At 45.4% G+C, this 13,540-nt stretch overlaps 1 protein-coding gene and 1 pseudogene across 1 annotated transcript; one reads left to right on the top strand and one right to left on the bottom strand.

The window, feature by feature from the left end:
• Nucleotides 1-4,114: 4,114 nt before the first annotated feature.
• On the bottom strand, nucleotides 4,115-6,721 carry LOC136516770 (putative disease resistance protein RGA3). The gene has a single exon (XM_066510253.1). The coding sequence runs from the start codon at nucleotides 6,590-6,592 to the stop codon at nucleotides 4,616-4,618; it is 1,977 nt and encodes a 658-aa protein (XP_066366350.1). The 5' UTR covers nucleotides 6,593-6,721; the 3' UTR covers nucleotides 4,115-4,615.
• A 4,849-nt stretch (nucleotides 6,722-11,570) lies between these two features.
• On the top strand, nucleotides 11,571-13,170 carry LOC136515683 (uncharacterized; annotated as a pseudogene).
• Nucleotides 13,171-13,540: the final 370 nt, after the last annotated feature.

Here is a 13,540-nt window from a genome sequence, read left to right as displayed (position 1 = left end):
ACTGGTGGGTGTAATGGGTTGTGTCCTGCGGCCAACAGGGTATGGCTTGGTTACACTTTTTCTCTGCCTGTGTCGATTAAGGACCGATCGTTGCATAAGGCATCGTGGGCAAGTCACAGATTTATTGTCCCGAGCGCATACTTTGGTATGGGCGTAGGGAAGATTTGTTGTTCTCTTGTCGTGGATCCGGCTCTTTCTGGACCGACTGATGGGAGGCGGGATGGTGGAGGTCCTTGCACCGTAATGAGTCCGGGACTCAGGAGTGGGGGCTTAGAGTCCAAATTTAGACGGGGACCTGGACACCCAGGACAGGAGGGCAATGTGTTAGTCCTGCTTGTGCTTAGGGTATAAGCGGAGCGTGTGTTTTCGGGGCACCCAGCTGGGCACATTGATTTGTGAATCGCCGGGTGATCTGGTACGGCTTGTTTCGTGTCTAGCACCGTAGTAAAAACTGAAAGATGAAAGGTGATGAAATAGAATTGATTTCTCAACCCTTGCTTGAAAGTAGAACATGTGTTTATATGAGACTGTATAGATAGTAACTTAATACGGCCGATAATAATAACATAAATAAGAACTCACTATTTGTATTGTTTTATGCTAAAAGAAAACCAGCAAACTATAAACCTCATCATATTTTTTGGAGTCGGGAAATTATTTCCGCTAGTCGGATAAATCTTGCGAGTACATTGTGTACTCAGGGTTTATTTACCCCTATTGCAGGTGATACTTGAGAAGTATCGTTGTGTGGAGTATTCTTTTGGTGGGCACAGACGGATCCTCGTTCTTATCGCTAGATGTTTATTTTAAATTCCGCTGTTTATTATTCCGCACTTTGACATTTGGTATTGTAATAATGTATTTTTAAGAAACTCTGATGTATGAAATGGATAAGTATTGTAACTCGTTCTCATTATTGGATCCTTGGAAAAAATGTGGATTTTTTTTGTTCTCTCTTGGAGTGTGTCCGACGGATACCGCCCGCTGTAGCCTGTTTTCGAGGTGCTTAGTGTCTGGTGGTAGACGAGCACCTTCGTAAGCGTACTATTTTGGACGATTCTGCCCCATATCTGTTGTCTGTTCACAAGGTATGCGCACACTACTGATTCTCAAGAACCCTTCCTCTTCGTTGGATCAACTGCCAGGAGATTTTTTCACAGAGCTGAAGCCTTCGAGTTCTTAGTTTGGAAGGCTGCAATATCATTCGTCTATCAGAGAGGATTGGAAACCTTAAATACCTCAGATACCTGGCACTTTGCAAATCAATCACCAAGCTTCCACAAGCACTGACAAAGCTCTATCGTCTTCAAACCTTTAGTAGTCCTAAGGGGTCTGGCCTTGAGGTCCCCGGAAGATATTGTAAACCTGACATGTCTGCGACATTTGGACATGGATACATCCAAAATCACTGGCATTGGGAAACTGATTCACCTTCAGGGATCAGTTAAGTTCCATGTTAAAAATGAAAAAGGCCATACTTTAGGAGACTTGGATGGTATGAGCAGTCTGCGTAAAGAGCTTCATATAAAGAACCTTGATGTTGCAACGAAGCAAGAAGAAGCCTGCCAGGCTGGATTAAACAAGAAGGAGAATGTTAAGGTACTGGAATTAGAATGGAACTCGACTGGTGAGAGTGTTCCCTCTGTTGAGGCTGAAGTTTTGGATGGTCTTGAGCCGCACCAATATGTTAAAAGGCTTATAATTAGAAGATATCATGGTAATAGATCACCAAACTGGCTGAGCACAAGCACCTTCTACTTCAAATACCCGCATTTGATCAACTGTAGAAAACGGGAGGTCCTACCTCCTCTCGGGCAGCTTCCATGTCTCGAGGTTTTGCATTTGAAAGAAATGTGTTCAGTGAAAGAAATCGGCTGTGAATTTTATGGAACCAATCCAATTGCATTTCCATATTTGGAGGAACTTGAATTTGATGATATGCCTCAGTGGGTTGAGTGGACCCAAGAAGAGAAGAGCACTGATATGTTTCCTAAACTCCGCAAGTTGAAGCTTTTGAACTGTCCTGAGTTGATTAAGGTGCCTCAGCTCCCTCTATTCGTGCGGAAGGTCTCAGTAAAAAATACAGGATTTGTTTCACAACTAAAACTATCCTCCTCTTCCTCGTCATCAAAAGCGCACAAGTTTGCATTAGACACGTGCTCTGCCACTGTCCTTACAAATGGCTTAATGCACAAGCAACAACTGGAATCAATTTCTATTTTGACTCTGAGGAACTGTCAAGATGTAAAGTTTGAAGAGCTTCGTGTGTTTCCTTAAAGAGGTTGCAAATATCTCATTCAAGCATAAATGATGAGCAGCTATGCACTTGTTTGAGGGGTTTACAAGCGCTTACCTGGCTGGAGATATCTAATTGCAACAACATCACATGCCTTCCACAGATGGAAAGTTCAGACTGCTTAACGAAACTTCATGAGCTACACATTCAGCAGTGCTCTGAATTTTCCTCTCTACACCCTATGCCAAGTTTTGCGGCACTAGAAAGTATATTGATAAAAAATTGCTCCAAGATCACTGTCAAATCTTTCCCTACCAACTTCAACAGCAACACCACTCTGAGAAAACTGAGCATAATGAATTGTGCTGAGTTGGAGTCATTGCCAAGTGGCTTCCCATCTTCTCTGCAAGTTCTTCATCTAATTGGGTGCAAACCAAATTTGATGAACCAACTACAACTCAAGGATGGACCAGAATGGGATAAAGTAGCTAGTATTCCCATAAAACAAATCCGTTGATTAGAAGCTTTTTGTGCAGATCAACAGGTATAGTGTGTACCATTAGGAAGCTTTAGTTGTTTGTTTCATCATTATTGAGAATGTCAGCTTTCTTACGAAATAATATCTGTAACCAGTGAAATGTAGAACTTTGCCCTCTGCAGTCAAGAGTTGAGAATGCCATCTTTCATATAAAATGGTAAATCAATGAGTCATAGCACGGCTGGTGTCTTCTGGATTTATGCTGACAATATCCACCTTCCGTTAAAATATTTTCAGATAAGAAGCTGGCTTCCGTCATAGTGATGCTAACAATTTGTATCTGAAATCCTATCATGCAGGACAAAGAATACCGAACGAAGCATAGTTGCCAACAGCTTTTCTCAGTTAGAACTGTTGTTTAGTGTTTTGAAACTTGTACTGTAATGCACTTGTGTCTGTGTGCCCACATTGACTTAAGTATCATTTCATTTATACTTCTGTCAAAGATGGTGTTGTCACCTTCAGATTTGTAAGCTCTCATATGATGTGAAATGTGATGTCATTTTGCTTACAACTCGTACAGAACCATACTTTTTATTTTCCGAGGACGCAGGAGAGCTGGTGCCATTTCATTAAGAAGAAGAAATATCGGGCTACAAGGGGATAGTGAATGGTCAAGAGACCAAAAAACAAAAAACCCCAACGACAGCTAATGGGCTACACTGAAAAGGTCAAGCCTAAAACCTCAGCCCACTAAAACCAGTCCCATCACACATGTATCGATGGGCTTCAACATGTTAAACCCTAAATTGTACCCAAATGGTTGTAACTGATGCAGTTTCCTGAGCTGTGAACAACATTATTTATCCATCAGCAAAATGAAATCTGTTCTACTACAACAAACAACAATAGTTATTCTTCTTTCCATTGGAAAAAAAGCTACCTTCTACTAACACTGAAACGGGCATACCCCTAATTCCACACCCCTGACGAAAAAGGACCCAATCACCCAACTAACACTGCAACGGACATACCCCTAATTCCACACCCCTAACGAAAACGGACCCAACTATTACTCGGTATATATCTATTCCAAGCCCCATCAGGGGTTTGTTATAGATTAAAAAAAATCAATTTCTTTAAAGGCAAGTTGCATTTGCTTCGATTCATAATAGCATTTCTACTGTCTGGGCAGTGAGTGCTATTAGATAGGAAATTTGTGAGGGCTCAATAGACCCTTTGTAGTTCATTTTCTGTCTAAACAAGCCTTATCTTTGCTATGAGACACCTCACATTAAGGAGGCACCCTGCTATCCACTATGACCTATGGAAAGTTGAATCCAATGCATAGGATCACATAATAGAATTCACACGCCATCAAAGCAAAACTGCATCCGGAATGTAACCCAAAGTATCATATCTTTACTTTTTTTCTTGTAAGAACGGAACAATAGTGAATACATCAGTTGACCAAATGGTATTACCATACAAACGGGAAATAAAAAAGAAAAGAAAAAAATAACAGACTATACATGTTTGTCAGGATACAAAAATGGAGTGCCACCAACCTGGAATCAGCAAACAAACCAACAGGTAACTGTTTAAAGTTCTGAAGGATGTGCACAACCAGATTCTTGATCCACCAAATTGGAGTAATTCTGACACCAAATCACAGCAACGGGTTGAGTTCAAACAAATTCTAGAGCTTGAAGTTGTTGAGTTGCTCTTTCCTTGGAGAAAAAACTGCACTTCATGTCTCCTCCTGGGATTGTTTGTAAAGTTTGATTCTGAAGCACACCAGGAAGCTGGTTGCCTAATTAACCAAACAACCTTGCAGGTTAATCCTTTACCCCATAACACTGTCTCCTAAGAGGAATAGAGTTCAACTCTTATGTGTAGCCTTACACACTAATCAAGGCCTTAATTGACCTTACTCCACAGCATGTTTTGGGATGTTTAACTGTAACAAATTTGCTAACTCCGCCAGGATGATTATCATGGAATAGCAATACAGGTATATCACGCACCTCAAGTGGTTTAAGCCTGTATGTACTCTTGGGAAGTTTGTTAGTTATACCACTGAAAGCTAGGTAATGGAGGTGAACCAACTGACTAATGGTTTCAGGTAATTCTGCAATATCAGATTTACTAAGATCCAGGACCCGCAAGTTCTTAAATTTGGCCAAAAGTTTCCTAGGAAAATGACTTGAGGATAATGACGGGCTTCTGAGAACTAACAATGTCCGCAGCCTTCCCAACCTGTATTTGCTCTTGAGCTGTGGTAAATAATCAGTTGAGATAGACAGGTGACGAACTGTTGGTGGAATCACAAAAGGAACGTCCTCATTAATTTTCAAGCAATCATGAGCAGAGAAATGCTGCGCCAAAATGTGCATTAGGTCATCCAGGAAGTAATACGTTTGCTGGTCTTTATTTGCAGTCCCAAAGAAGGACCGTGATAGAAGATCATCGAAGTATTTTTGCCCTAAATCTTCCATCCCTTTCCCTTCGTCTGTTGGTGGTTGAATGAAACCGAGAGCCATCCACATTTTGACCAAATCATAGCGATTAAACCTCCAGGTCGTTGGAAATATGCTGCAATATGCAAAGCAGCGCTGGAGGTGACTCGGCAAATGTTGGTAACTGAGTTGGAGGGAGGAGATAATGATATTATCACTAATTTCTGTGTTCATCAGTGCTCTCCATTTCCTTGTGCTCCTGGTGCTACTTATCATTTGCCCAATAGCTTTAGCAGCTAAAGGTGATCCCTTAACATTTGCAACAATAGCTCCTATAATATCTTGCAACTCAGGTGGAAAATCCATGGGTTGCCCACCCAAAGCAACTTCCTTCAACAGCAAACAACAATCACTGCTTCTTAACCTGTCAAGAGAAACCACATGACCCGCATTCAGAACCTCAGCTACTAGCTTCATCCGAGTGGTCACCAAGACCTTGCTCCCGATTGCCGCAGATCTAAGTGGCGCCAACACTTTCTTCCACACGCTCCTATTCTCTTTCTCGGTTTTACCCTCATCAATCCAAACATCATCAAGTACCAGGAGGAACCTCTTAGATGCAACCAATTTCTCAAGCTCCACCTGCAAACTATCTAAACTGGCCAGACCATCATCACACAGTGTATCATCTGCACAACCAATGGACTGTAATATCTCCCTGGTGAGCTCGGCCTCATCTGATCTATCCCAGACGCAGATCCAAGCTCTCATATCGAACCGCGCTTCGATTCTCGCATCGTTGTACACGCACTGAGCAACCGTGGTCTTGCCGATGCCTCCATGGCCAACCACCGCAACAACCGGAGCAACCCAACGGCATGTTTCCTCGCAACCATCGACGAGCCTGGCGATTATGGAGTCGCACTCCTCCCCACGCCCGAATACCTTCCGCTCCGCGAGCACGGAGCCGGTTACCCGGTTCGGCGACCGCACACCGCATCCCGCCACGGCGCTGCCCCGGCCGGGTCGCAGCCGCTCCGAATCGTCGCAGGCGCGGTCGAGCCTCTCCGCCAGTCGCCTGAGCTTCCGTCCGGGGCCACGGAACGTGGCGTATACGCAGGCCGAGAGCGGAGGGCCGACCTGGCGGCGGCGGTGGAGCTCGTCTAGGATGTCCTCGGCGTCGGCCACCGCGTCCCTGAGCTCGAAGAGCCAGGCGTGCAGGTCGGCAAGCTCAGGATCGCCGGGCGCGAGCCACCTCCAGCGCTCGAGCTCGCGGGCTACGGGCTGGATCCGGAGAAGCGCCGCCGCGAGGGCCCCCAGGGGGTTCCGGGGCCCGGCGGCGGCGCGGGAGAGGGCGCTGGCGCGATCGGCGAGCGCGGCGACGTCCTGCGACACGGGCCACGGCGCGGGGGCAGGCATCGGCGTGAATTGGAGGCTGTGCTGCGACGGATCCCGTGGGTTTGCGCCGGTAAGAGGGTTGGGGATTTTGGGGAATGGGCGAATTCTCCCTTGGTCGTCGCTTTCGTGTGGCTTTGGTTGACCACGCGCAGCTCCCGCTGTAGAGACGTGGTAGAGTCGGCTCACCAACGAGGGCTTGGGTGGGGTGGGAAGCCGCGCTGGGCTGAGTCGAGCGCGTTCGCCGGTTTTTTGTTTTTTTGATTTTTTCCGACTTGACGATCTTTCTCTTATCAGGAATAGTACAATCTTCAGTGTCAGCAGATGAAGAGTACAGAATGGGGCCGAATGCCACTCACCCATCCTAATATCATCTGAGACCTGTCTAGCTAGTACATGAGCAACTTGATTACAAGAGTGATTAGCCTACGTCAAGAAAAAATCAAAGAAAGCTGCACTGCGGTCTTTTATCTCCTTAAGAATCGGATATATACTAGATCGTTGAGTGTCTACCGTCTCCCAGAGCTTCACCAATTCCTGGCTATCAGTTTCAACCTGCAGACGCTGGACACCCCTCTCCGCAGCCAGCAGTACCCCATCCTTGCAGGCTAATGCTTCCAACGCTAGTGAGTCCAGGCCATATGGGTACCATCTCGCTCTTCCACTCACAAAGCGACCATTGTGGTTACGAAGAACAGCACCGGTTGCACTCACAAAGCGCGTTCGCCATTAGGCCAAGGCCCCGTTGAGCTAGAACATACTCCCGTGTACTCTTTAGATTTAGGAACCTTAGCTACTGATGCTTGAGTGCTTGACAACCTTGCTCGTGAACTAAACGAGCTGTAGAGACCAAAAAAACAGGCCATCAACTTGGACAGCCTAACGACACTACATTGGGTGTGTGTGTTTATTAAATCAAATGAGATTTCGTAGAGTTGCATATAAGTGGAGAATGGAGATCGGTTAAGTGGACGAAGTGACCCTAAAAAGAAGAGTGTTTAGTTAATTGTATGTATAGATGTAGTAACCTACATGTACAGATGCGATACTCTGTAAAAATGTTCATTAGTTGTATGAGCTTATACATATACTATTTATTTGATACTGACATGTGGGCCAATGTCTTATGCACTGCATTCGCCTAGCCAGGTTCCCGAGTGAAGCTCAAAATGGTCATCCCAGCAGAGAGATGGAGCTGTATATTTGCATGACAAACTTCTTTTTGAGTTCATACGCATGAACGAAACCAGGATATGTCAGAAATGGACAACCAAACACGCTCATTTTGAATCTTAGGCTTGGCACAACCGTGCATTTTGACAAACTATAATATGATCAAGACTTGTAACTAGAGTTAAAACTTGCTCTCTTATGTATCCTTGCAATGGTTGTCACGGCGTGTAAGCAGGGGTGGAGGGGAGGGAGGGGCTCAGAGGGGCTAGGCACCTAGAATTAAAAATGTTGCGTTCGTACTTAAAAAATATAGCGAAATTAAATAAAATGTGTTGGATGATTCAATATAGCAGTTGGTACTTTGTGCATATTACTACAGTAAGATTAATATGTGAGTCCCACATTAGAAATCCAAAACTCAAACGGTCTTTGCATGATCTGACCCACCTGTTTTTACTAATAGATGATTAATTAAGCTAAGGATTTGCCCACGGATCCCCATAGCCTTACCCATTTCTATTGGATAAAAATAACTTTACCTATATCTTACTTAAATGAAATGGTTAATGTTTGAATTTGCGCGTGTGCCGAGTCAATGACACGTCCGGCCAGTATGAGCCTTTACTTAGGAAATAAAAATGCTGCCGGCAATATATATTCTGTACTAGAGGAACGTCATAGCTATCAGCAGCAAGTGCATGAGTATTTTCTGTTGTGTTGAATCCTTCATTTTTCGCACTGTCACGTTTGACCGACTCATTCAGTACGTATATATCTTTGATTTAGTGCGAGTGTGATTTATACCGCACGTCGTAGAAAAGTTTTTGTTTTAGAAGTTAAAGAGTACTACCATGTTGCTGCTTTTTTAACACTTTTTATAAACTATTTTTAAAATTGACACTGTTTTTTTTATTTTCAAATCTAACACTTTTGGCCGCGCCGAGGCGCGACCAAACAACGTTGCCGCGCCATGTATGGCGGCGCGGCAAAGGCGATGATGTGGCTGGCGCCGTCGCGCCGCACATCTTGGCGCGGCAATGCCGCACCATTGCCCACGACGCGGCAGGGCCGACTTAATGTCGCGCCGCGAGCCTCCCTCCCTCTCTCTGCCTTACGTCGAACAGAGGTGAGGGCGCCCGCGCCACCCCCTCCCGCCTCACAGGAGCCTGCCGCCGTCCGACCCTCCCTGCCCGTCTCCCTCCCTCCCTTCCCCAAGCTTCTCTTCAGCCTCGGTCACGGTAACGATGCTCTTATTTGTCGTTTGAACGGTTGAAAGGATCGAGATGGCGACTAGAGGGGGGGGGTGAATAGTCCTTTTTGAAACTTAATCACGTTGGCTAACCGAAACAGGTGCGGAATTAAAACTATTGGTCTAGCCAAGACTACACCCCTCTATATATGTTCACTAGCACCTTGCAAAGATACTAATCATGCAACTAAGGTGCCGGGCTAGGTAGAGCTCTCCTAAACAATTCTAGGAGCAATGTTACATAAACCTATGCCACTAGTACTTTAAACAACAAGGGAGCTCCTACACATGCTAGTAAGCAAAAGCACAAAGCTAACAAAGCTCACTAGCAATGCTCAATAACAAGGCAACCAATGCCTAATTAGAGAGCGCAAATACTTAGCTACACAAACTAAGCAATATGACTAACAAGGTTACTAAAACCAAATTAGCCATGCAAGGGAGCTACTTCTATGCTACACAAGCAAGAAGGTAATTAGCAAGCTACACAAGCTATCTAATTACAAGAGCAACTACACAAGCTTAATATGTATAAAAGTAATTGCAAGCTTGTGTAATGGGGATGCAAACCAACGGGAAGAACAAGGTTGACACGATGATTTTTCTCCTGAGGTTCACGTGTTTGCCAACACGCTAGTCCCCGTTGTGTCGACCGCTCACTTGGTGGTTCGGCGGCTAATTAGCATCACCCGCTAAGCCCGCACGTCGGGCGCCGCAAGAACCTACCCCTTGAGTGAGGGTAGCTCAACGACACGCTTTACTAAAGTTGCTCTTCGCGACTCCCGCGGGGCGAGCACAATGCCCCTCACAGGCACTTCTCCGGAGCACCGCACAAGCTTCTTGCGGGCTTCGACGGAGACCACCACCAAGCCGTCTAGGAGGTGGCAACCTCCAAGAGTAACAAGCACCACCGGCTTGCAACTCGATCACCTAGTGCCACTCGATGCAACCTCACGATGCAATCGCACTAGAATCGCTCACTCACACAATCGAATGATCACTATCAAGTATATGTGTGATGAAGGGCTCCCAAGCACTCACAAGCATGGACACTAAGTCCCTTGAGGTGTTCAGCACCAGCCATGGCCGAAGGCCACTTCTATTTATAGCCCCAAGGGCTAAACTAGCCGTTACCCCTTCACTGGGCAAAAATCGGGCCGACCGGACGCTCCGGTCGTGTTGACCGGACGCTGGACCTCAGCGTCCGGTCGCCCGCAGACGGCCACGTGTCCCGATTCCAACGGTCACTTGACCTGACCGGACGCAGCAGCTTCAACTGACCAGACGCAGAATCCTCAGCGTCCGGTCGTTTCCAGTAAGCCGGACGCGTCCGGTCGCACATGATCGGACGCAGCCCAGCGTCCGGTCACACTCCAGCTTCTGCGTCATCATACATCAGCCTGACCGGACGCACCCAGCCAGCATCCGATGCTTTTAGACCCAGCGTCCGGTCAGTTGACCGACACCAGCATCTTCGCGATCAACTCGTTTTCACTTCTAACTTCTTCACCCTTGCTCTAATGTGCCAACCACATGAATTTACATCCGGCGCAATAGAAAATAGGCATTCTATTTTTCCGAAAATGCCTCCTTTGTAAATGTGCCAACACCACCAAGTGTACACCACCATGTGTATGTGTGTTAGCTTTTCACAATCATTTCCCAAAGGATGTTCGCCACTCAACTTGTCACGCCACTCGATCCTAGCGACGATGCAAAGTTAGATCACTCGAGTGGCACTAGATGACCGATATGCAAACAAGTTTGCCCCTCTTGATAGTATGGCCATCTATCCTAAACCTGGTCATAAACTTCTCTACACACCTATGACCGGTGAAATGAAATGCCCTAGGTTATACCTTTGCCTTACGCATTTCATTCCATCTCCTTCAATGTCGATGCAACACATGCACCAACACGATCAACAATGATATGATCCACTCCATATCATCACGTGATCATATTGGTTCATCGATCTTGACTTCACTTGCTCTTCACCGTTGCCATCGTCCATCGGCGCCAAGTCTTGCTCAAGCTTCACCGCCACGCGGTCTATCACTCCAAAGCCTTTGACTTGCCCTTCACGCTTGCAACCGGTCTATCAAGCCAAGTCTTGTCTTGATCTTCTCCACCTTGATCACATGACTCAATGTCATGTCTCATGTGCAATAAGCTCCTTCATCATCACATGTGTGAGCTTTGCAACATCTCCAAGCCATTTTCACCTCCATGGCATATGTTGCTCATACACATGTACCTATGGACTAATCACCTATGTATCTCACATAAACACAATTAGTCCACCTAAGTTGTCACTCAATTACCAAAACCAAACAAGGACCTTTCAATGGTGGATTCAAAGATTATGAATGGTAGCTAGGGTTTGGAGGATAAATATATTTGGGCTAGGGTTTGAAGAAAAATATTAGTTCGATTTTGTCATTGTTAAGGTTAATTAGTTAGTTAGAAGCACGTTACCATGTTTAGTGGGTGGTATTATTTTAGTTGTAATGCAAATGGTTCTCCTTTATATTAATTTGCGATGTTTTGATTGATGTTAAACTACAACCGTTTTATTAGATGCAAGACATGTATCAGGAGCAGTTGTGGTGAAAACGGGGTCATCCTAGAGAATTATACCACGACAAGTCTAGCAAAGATGCCCCCATCCCTCCTGATCTCCCTGTCACTAACTGTGACTATGGTCGTCCGGCCGACATGTTTTAATCGAGACATCCGGACACAACGGTTCGTTGCTTCTACAAATGCAATCGTTTTAATGTAAGTAATTCTTTTCGTATGTTTTTTTCTTTATTTGTGTTACTAGGTTACTAATATTTTGTTGAAATCTTGTTGTGTAGGCCCATGAGAGGTGCTTTTTCTTTCAGTGGATCGATGGTGTAGACAAGTTTGACCCAAGGTACCTCCTTTTCGACGATTGTTGGAGAGGGAGACATCCACGTGAGCACTTCGAGCGGTGGGTTCCACCTCCCCCTAACCCTCCACCAATGACGGCTAAGGAGAAGTACTTAACCATAGTTAGACAACTCGAGAAACCTCCTCTGTGCTATTGCGAAGATCAAGGTGTGATAAACCCTGAGAATACATTGGAGTTTGCGTGTCCAAACAAGCATGAAGTAAGTGGACAGTGTATCTGTTAAAATGTTGAGCTATAGGTGTTCATGTACTGATGTCACCTCTTTTAGGTGTTTGCATTTGCGAAGTGTCATTTCAAGGAGTGGTCTATGGTCCTAAGAATCAATGGCCAGAGTCGCCAAAGGAAAAGGAAAAGGAAAAGGAAAAGAAGAAAGAAAGAGTAATTTTCAAAGCACCACCTGTCATGTGTGAATGTGGTGTTAAATCCAACTATGGCCTAGTCCCTTCGGAGCTTGGAATAGGCCATTATCGCGGCCATATGGTTGACTATGATGAGGTTGGTTATTGTTGTGGAAAATATGAAATCGTATTTTTTCTTTTGCTAAGACTTATGATCTAATTTTTTGTTTCAACGGAGCACTAGGAAATGCAAGTGGAAATCTTATGATGGTCAAGCTAGGTTCTTGGATGAGTTGAAGGGGAGGCAAGTAATTGCACAAAAGAGGAGATATGGACCTGACTACGTCGACCTGTTCATTAAACAGCGGAAGAAGGACATGCGTGAGTTTGCTAAACAGAGCGGTATTCATAACCCGATCGGTGTCAGGCTTAACAAATGGGGGCTGGAGAGACAGAGGGCATTAGAGGAGGAGAGGACAACGAAGGCTGCAATGGAGGAGGAAAGAGTACAGATGCATGTCTTGAATGACCATGTTGTTGTATTGTGTGCAAGTGAGTCATTGGAAGCCTTGTTATTTTTGTTGCCTTCTTTTATATGTAATATAATCGCGTTGCTAACTTATTACATTTTATACATGAAGGGATTAGATGCAGCAGGAAGCATGCCACAGAGGTGGCCCATGCAAGGTATGTGGAAAAGAATTTACATGAGCACAGAACATGAGCTGGTCGCAACGTTCTATCTCTGATTGTGTTGGACAATGAGGGGGACAATGATGAGGATGACACTGCCAGGTTGAGCGATCTCATCACTCTAGCGGAGGTGGGCTTGCAGGTGAAGAAGGATGAGGATGACACTGGCAGACTAAGCGAGCTCATCGCTCTAGTAGAGGTGGGCTTATAGGCGGAGGAGGATGAGGACACGTTCTTCTCTCAAGCCGTAGAGGCCACAGATGAAGCGGAGGCCGCTTACTATAGGCGACAGGTAGATCAGGGCAATACAAGTGAGCCTAGCCACATGAACGAGGCAAAGGAGAATGTGTTCTTGTCTCAGGTCGCAGATGAAGCGGAGGCCACTTACTATAGGCGATAGGCAGATCAAGGCAATGCAGGTGAGCCTAGCCACAACAACAAGGTTGTGGTAGAGGATTGGTACTTGGACGACGAGTTGCTTACTTAGTATGTTTCTGACTGAGTATTTGTGAGTGCACCGTATGGTAGTTCCATGCTATATTAATGGACAATGTTGTTATGCACTAGAACTTTCATTGTGT

Source organism: Miscanthus floridulus, chromosome 17 (genome assembly GCF_019320115.1).
Source record: "Miscanthus floridulus cultivar M001 chromosome 17, ASM1932011v1, whole genome shotgun sequence".
Lineage (NCBI taxonomy): Eukaryota > Viridiplantae > Streptophyta > Magnoliopsida > Poales > Poaceae > Miscanthus > Miscanthus floridulus.
Note: the sequence above shows the minus strand (reverse complement) of the source record. Positions and strands in the feature narration are given on the sequence as shown.

Bases quoted from the DNA above. Each gene is read 5' to 3' on its own strand.
- LOC136516770 (XM_066510253.1), bottom strand. From the start codon at position 6,592: ATGCCTGCCCCCGCGCCGTGGCCCGTGTCGCAGGACGTCGCCGCGCTC.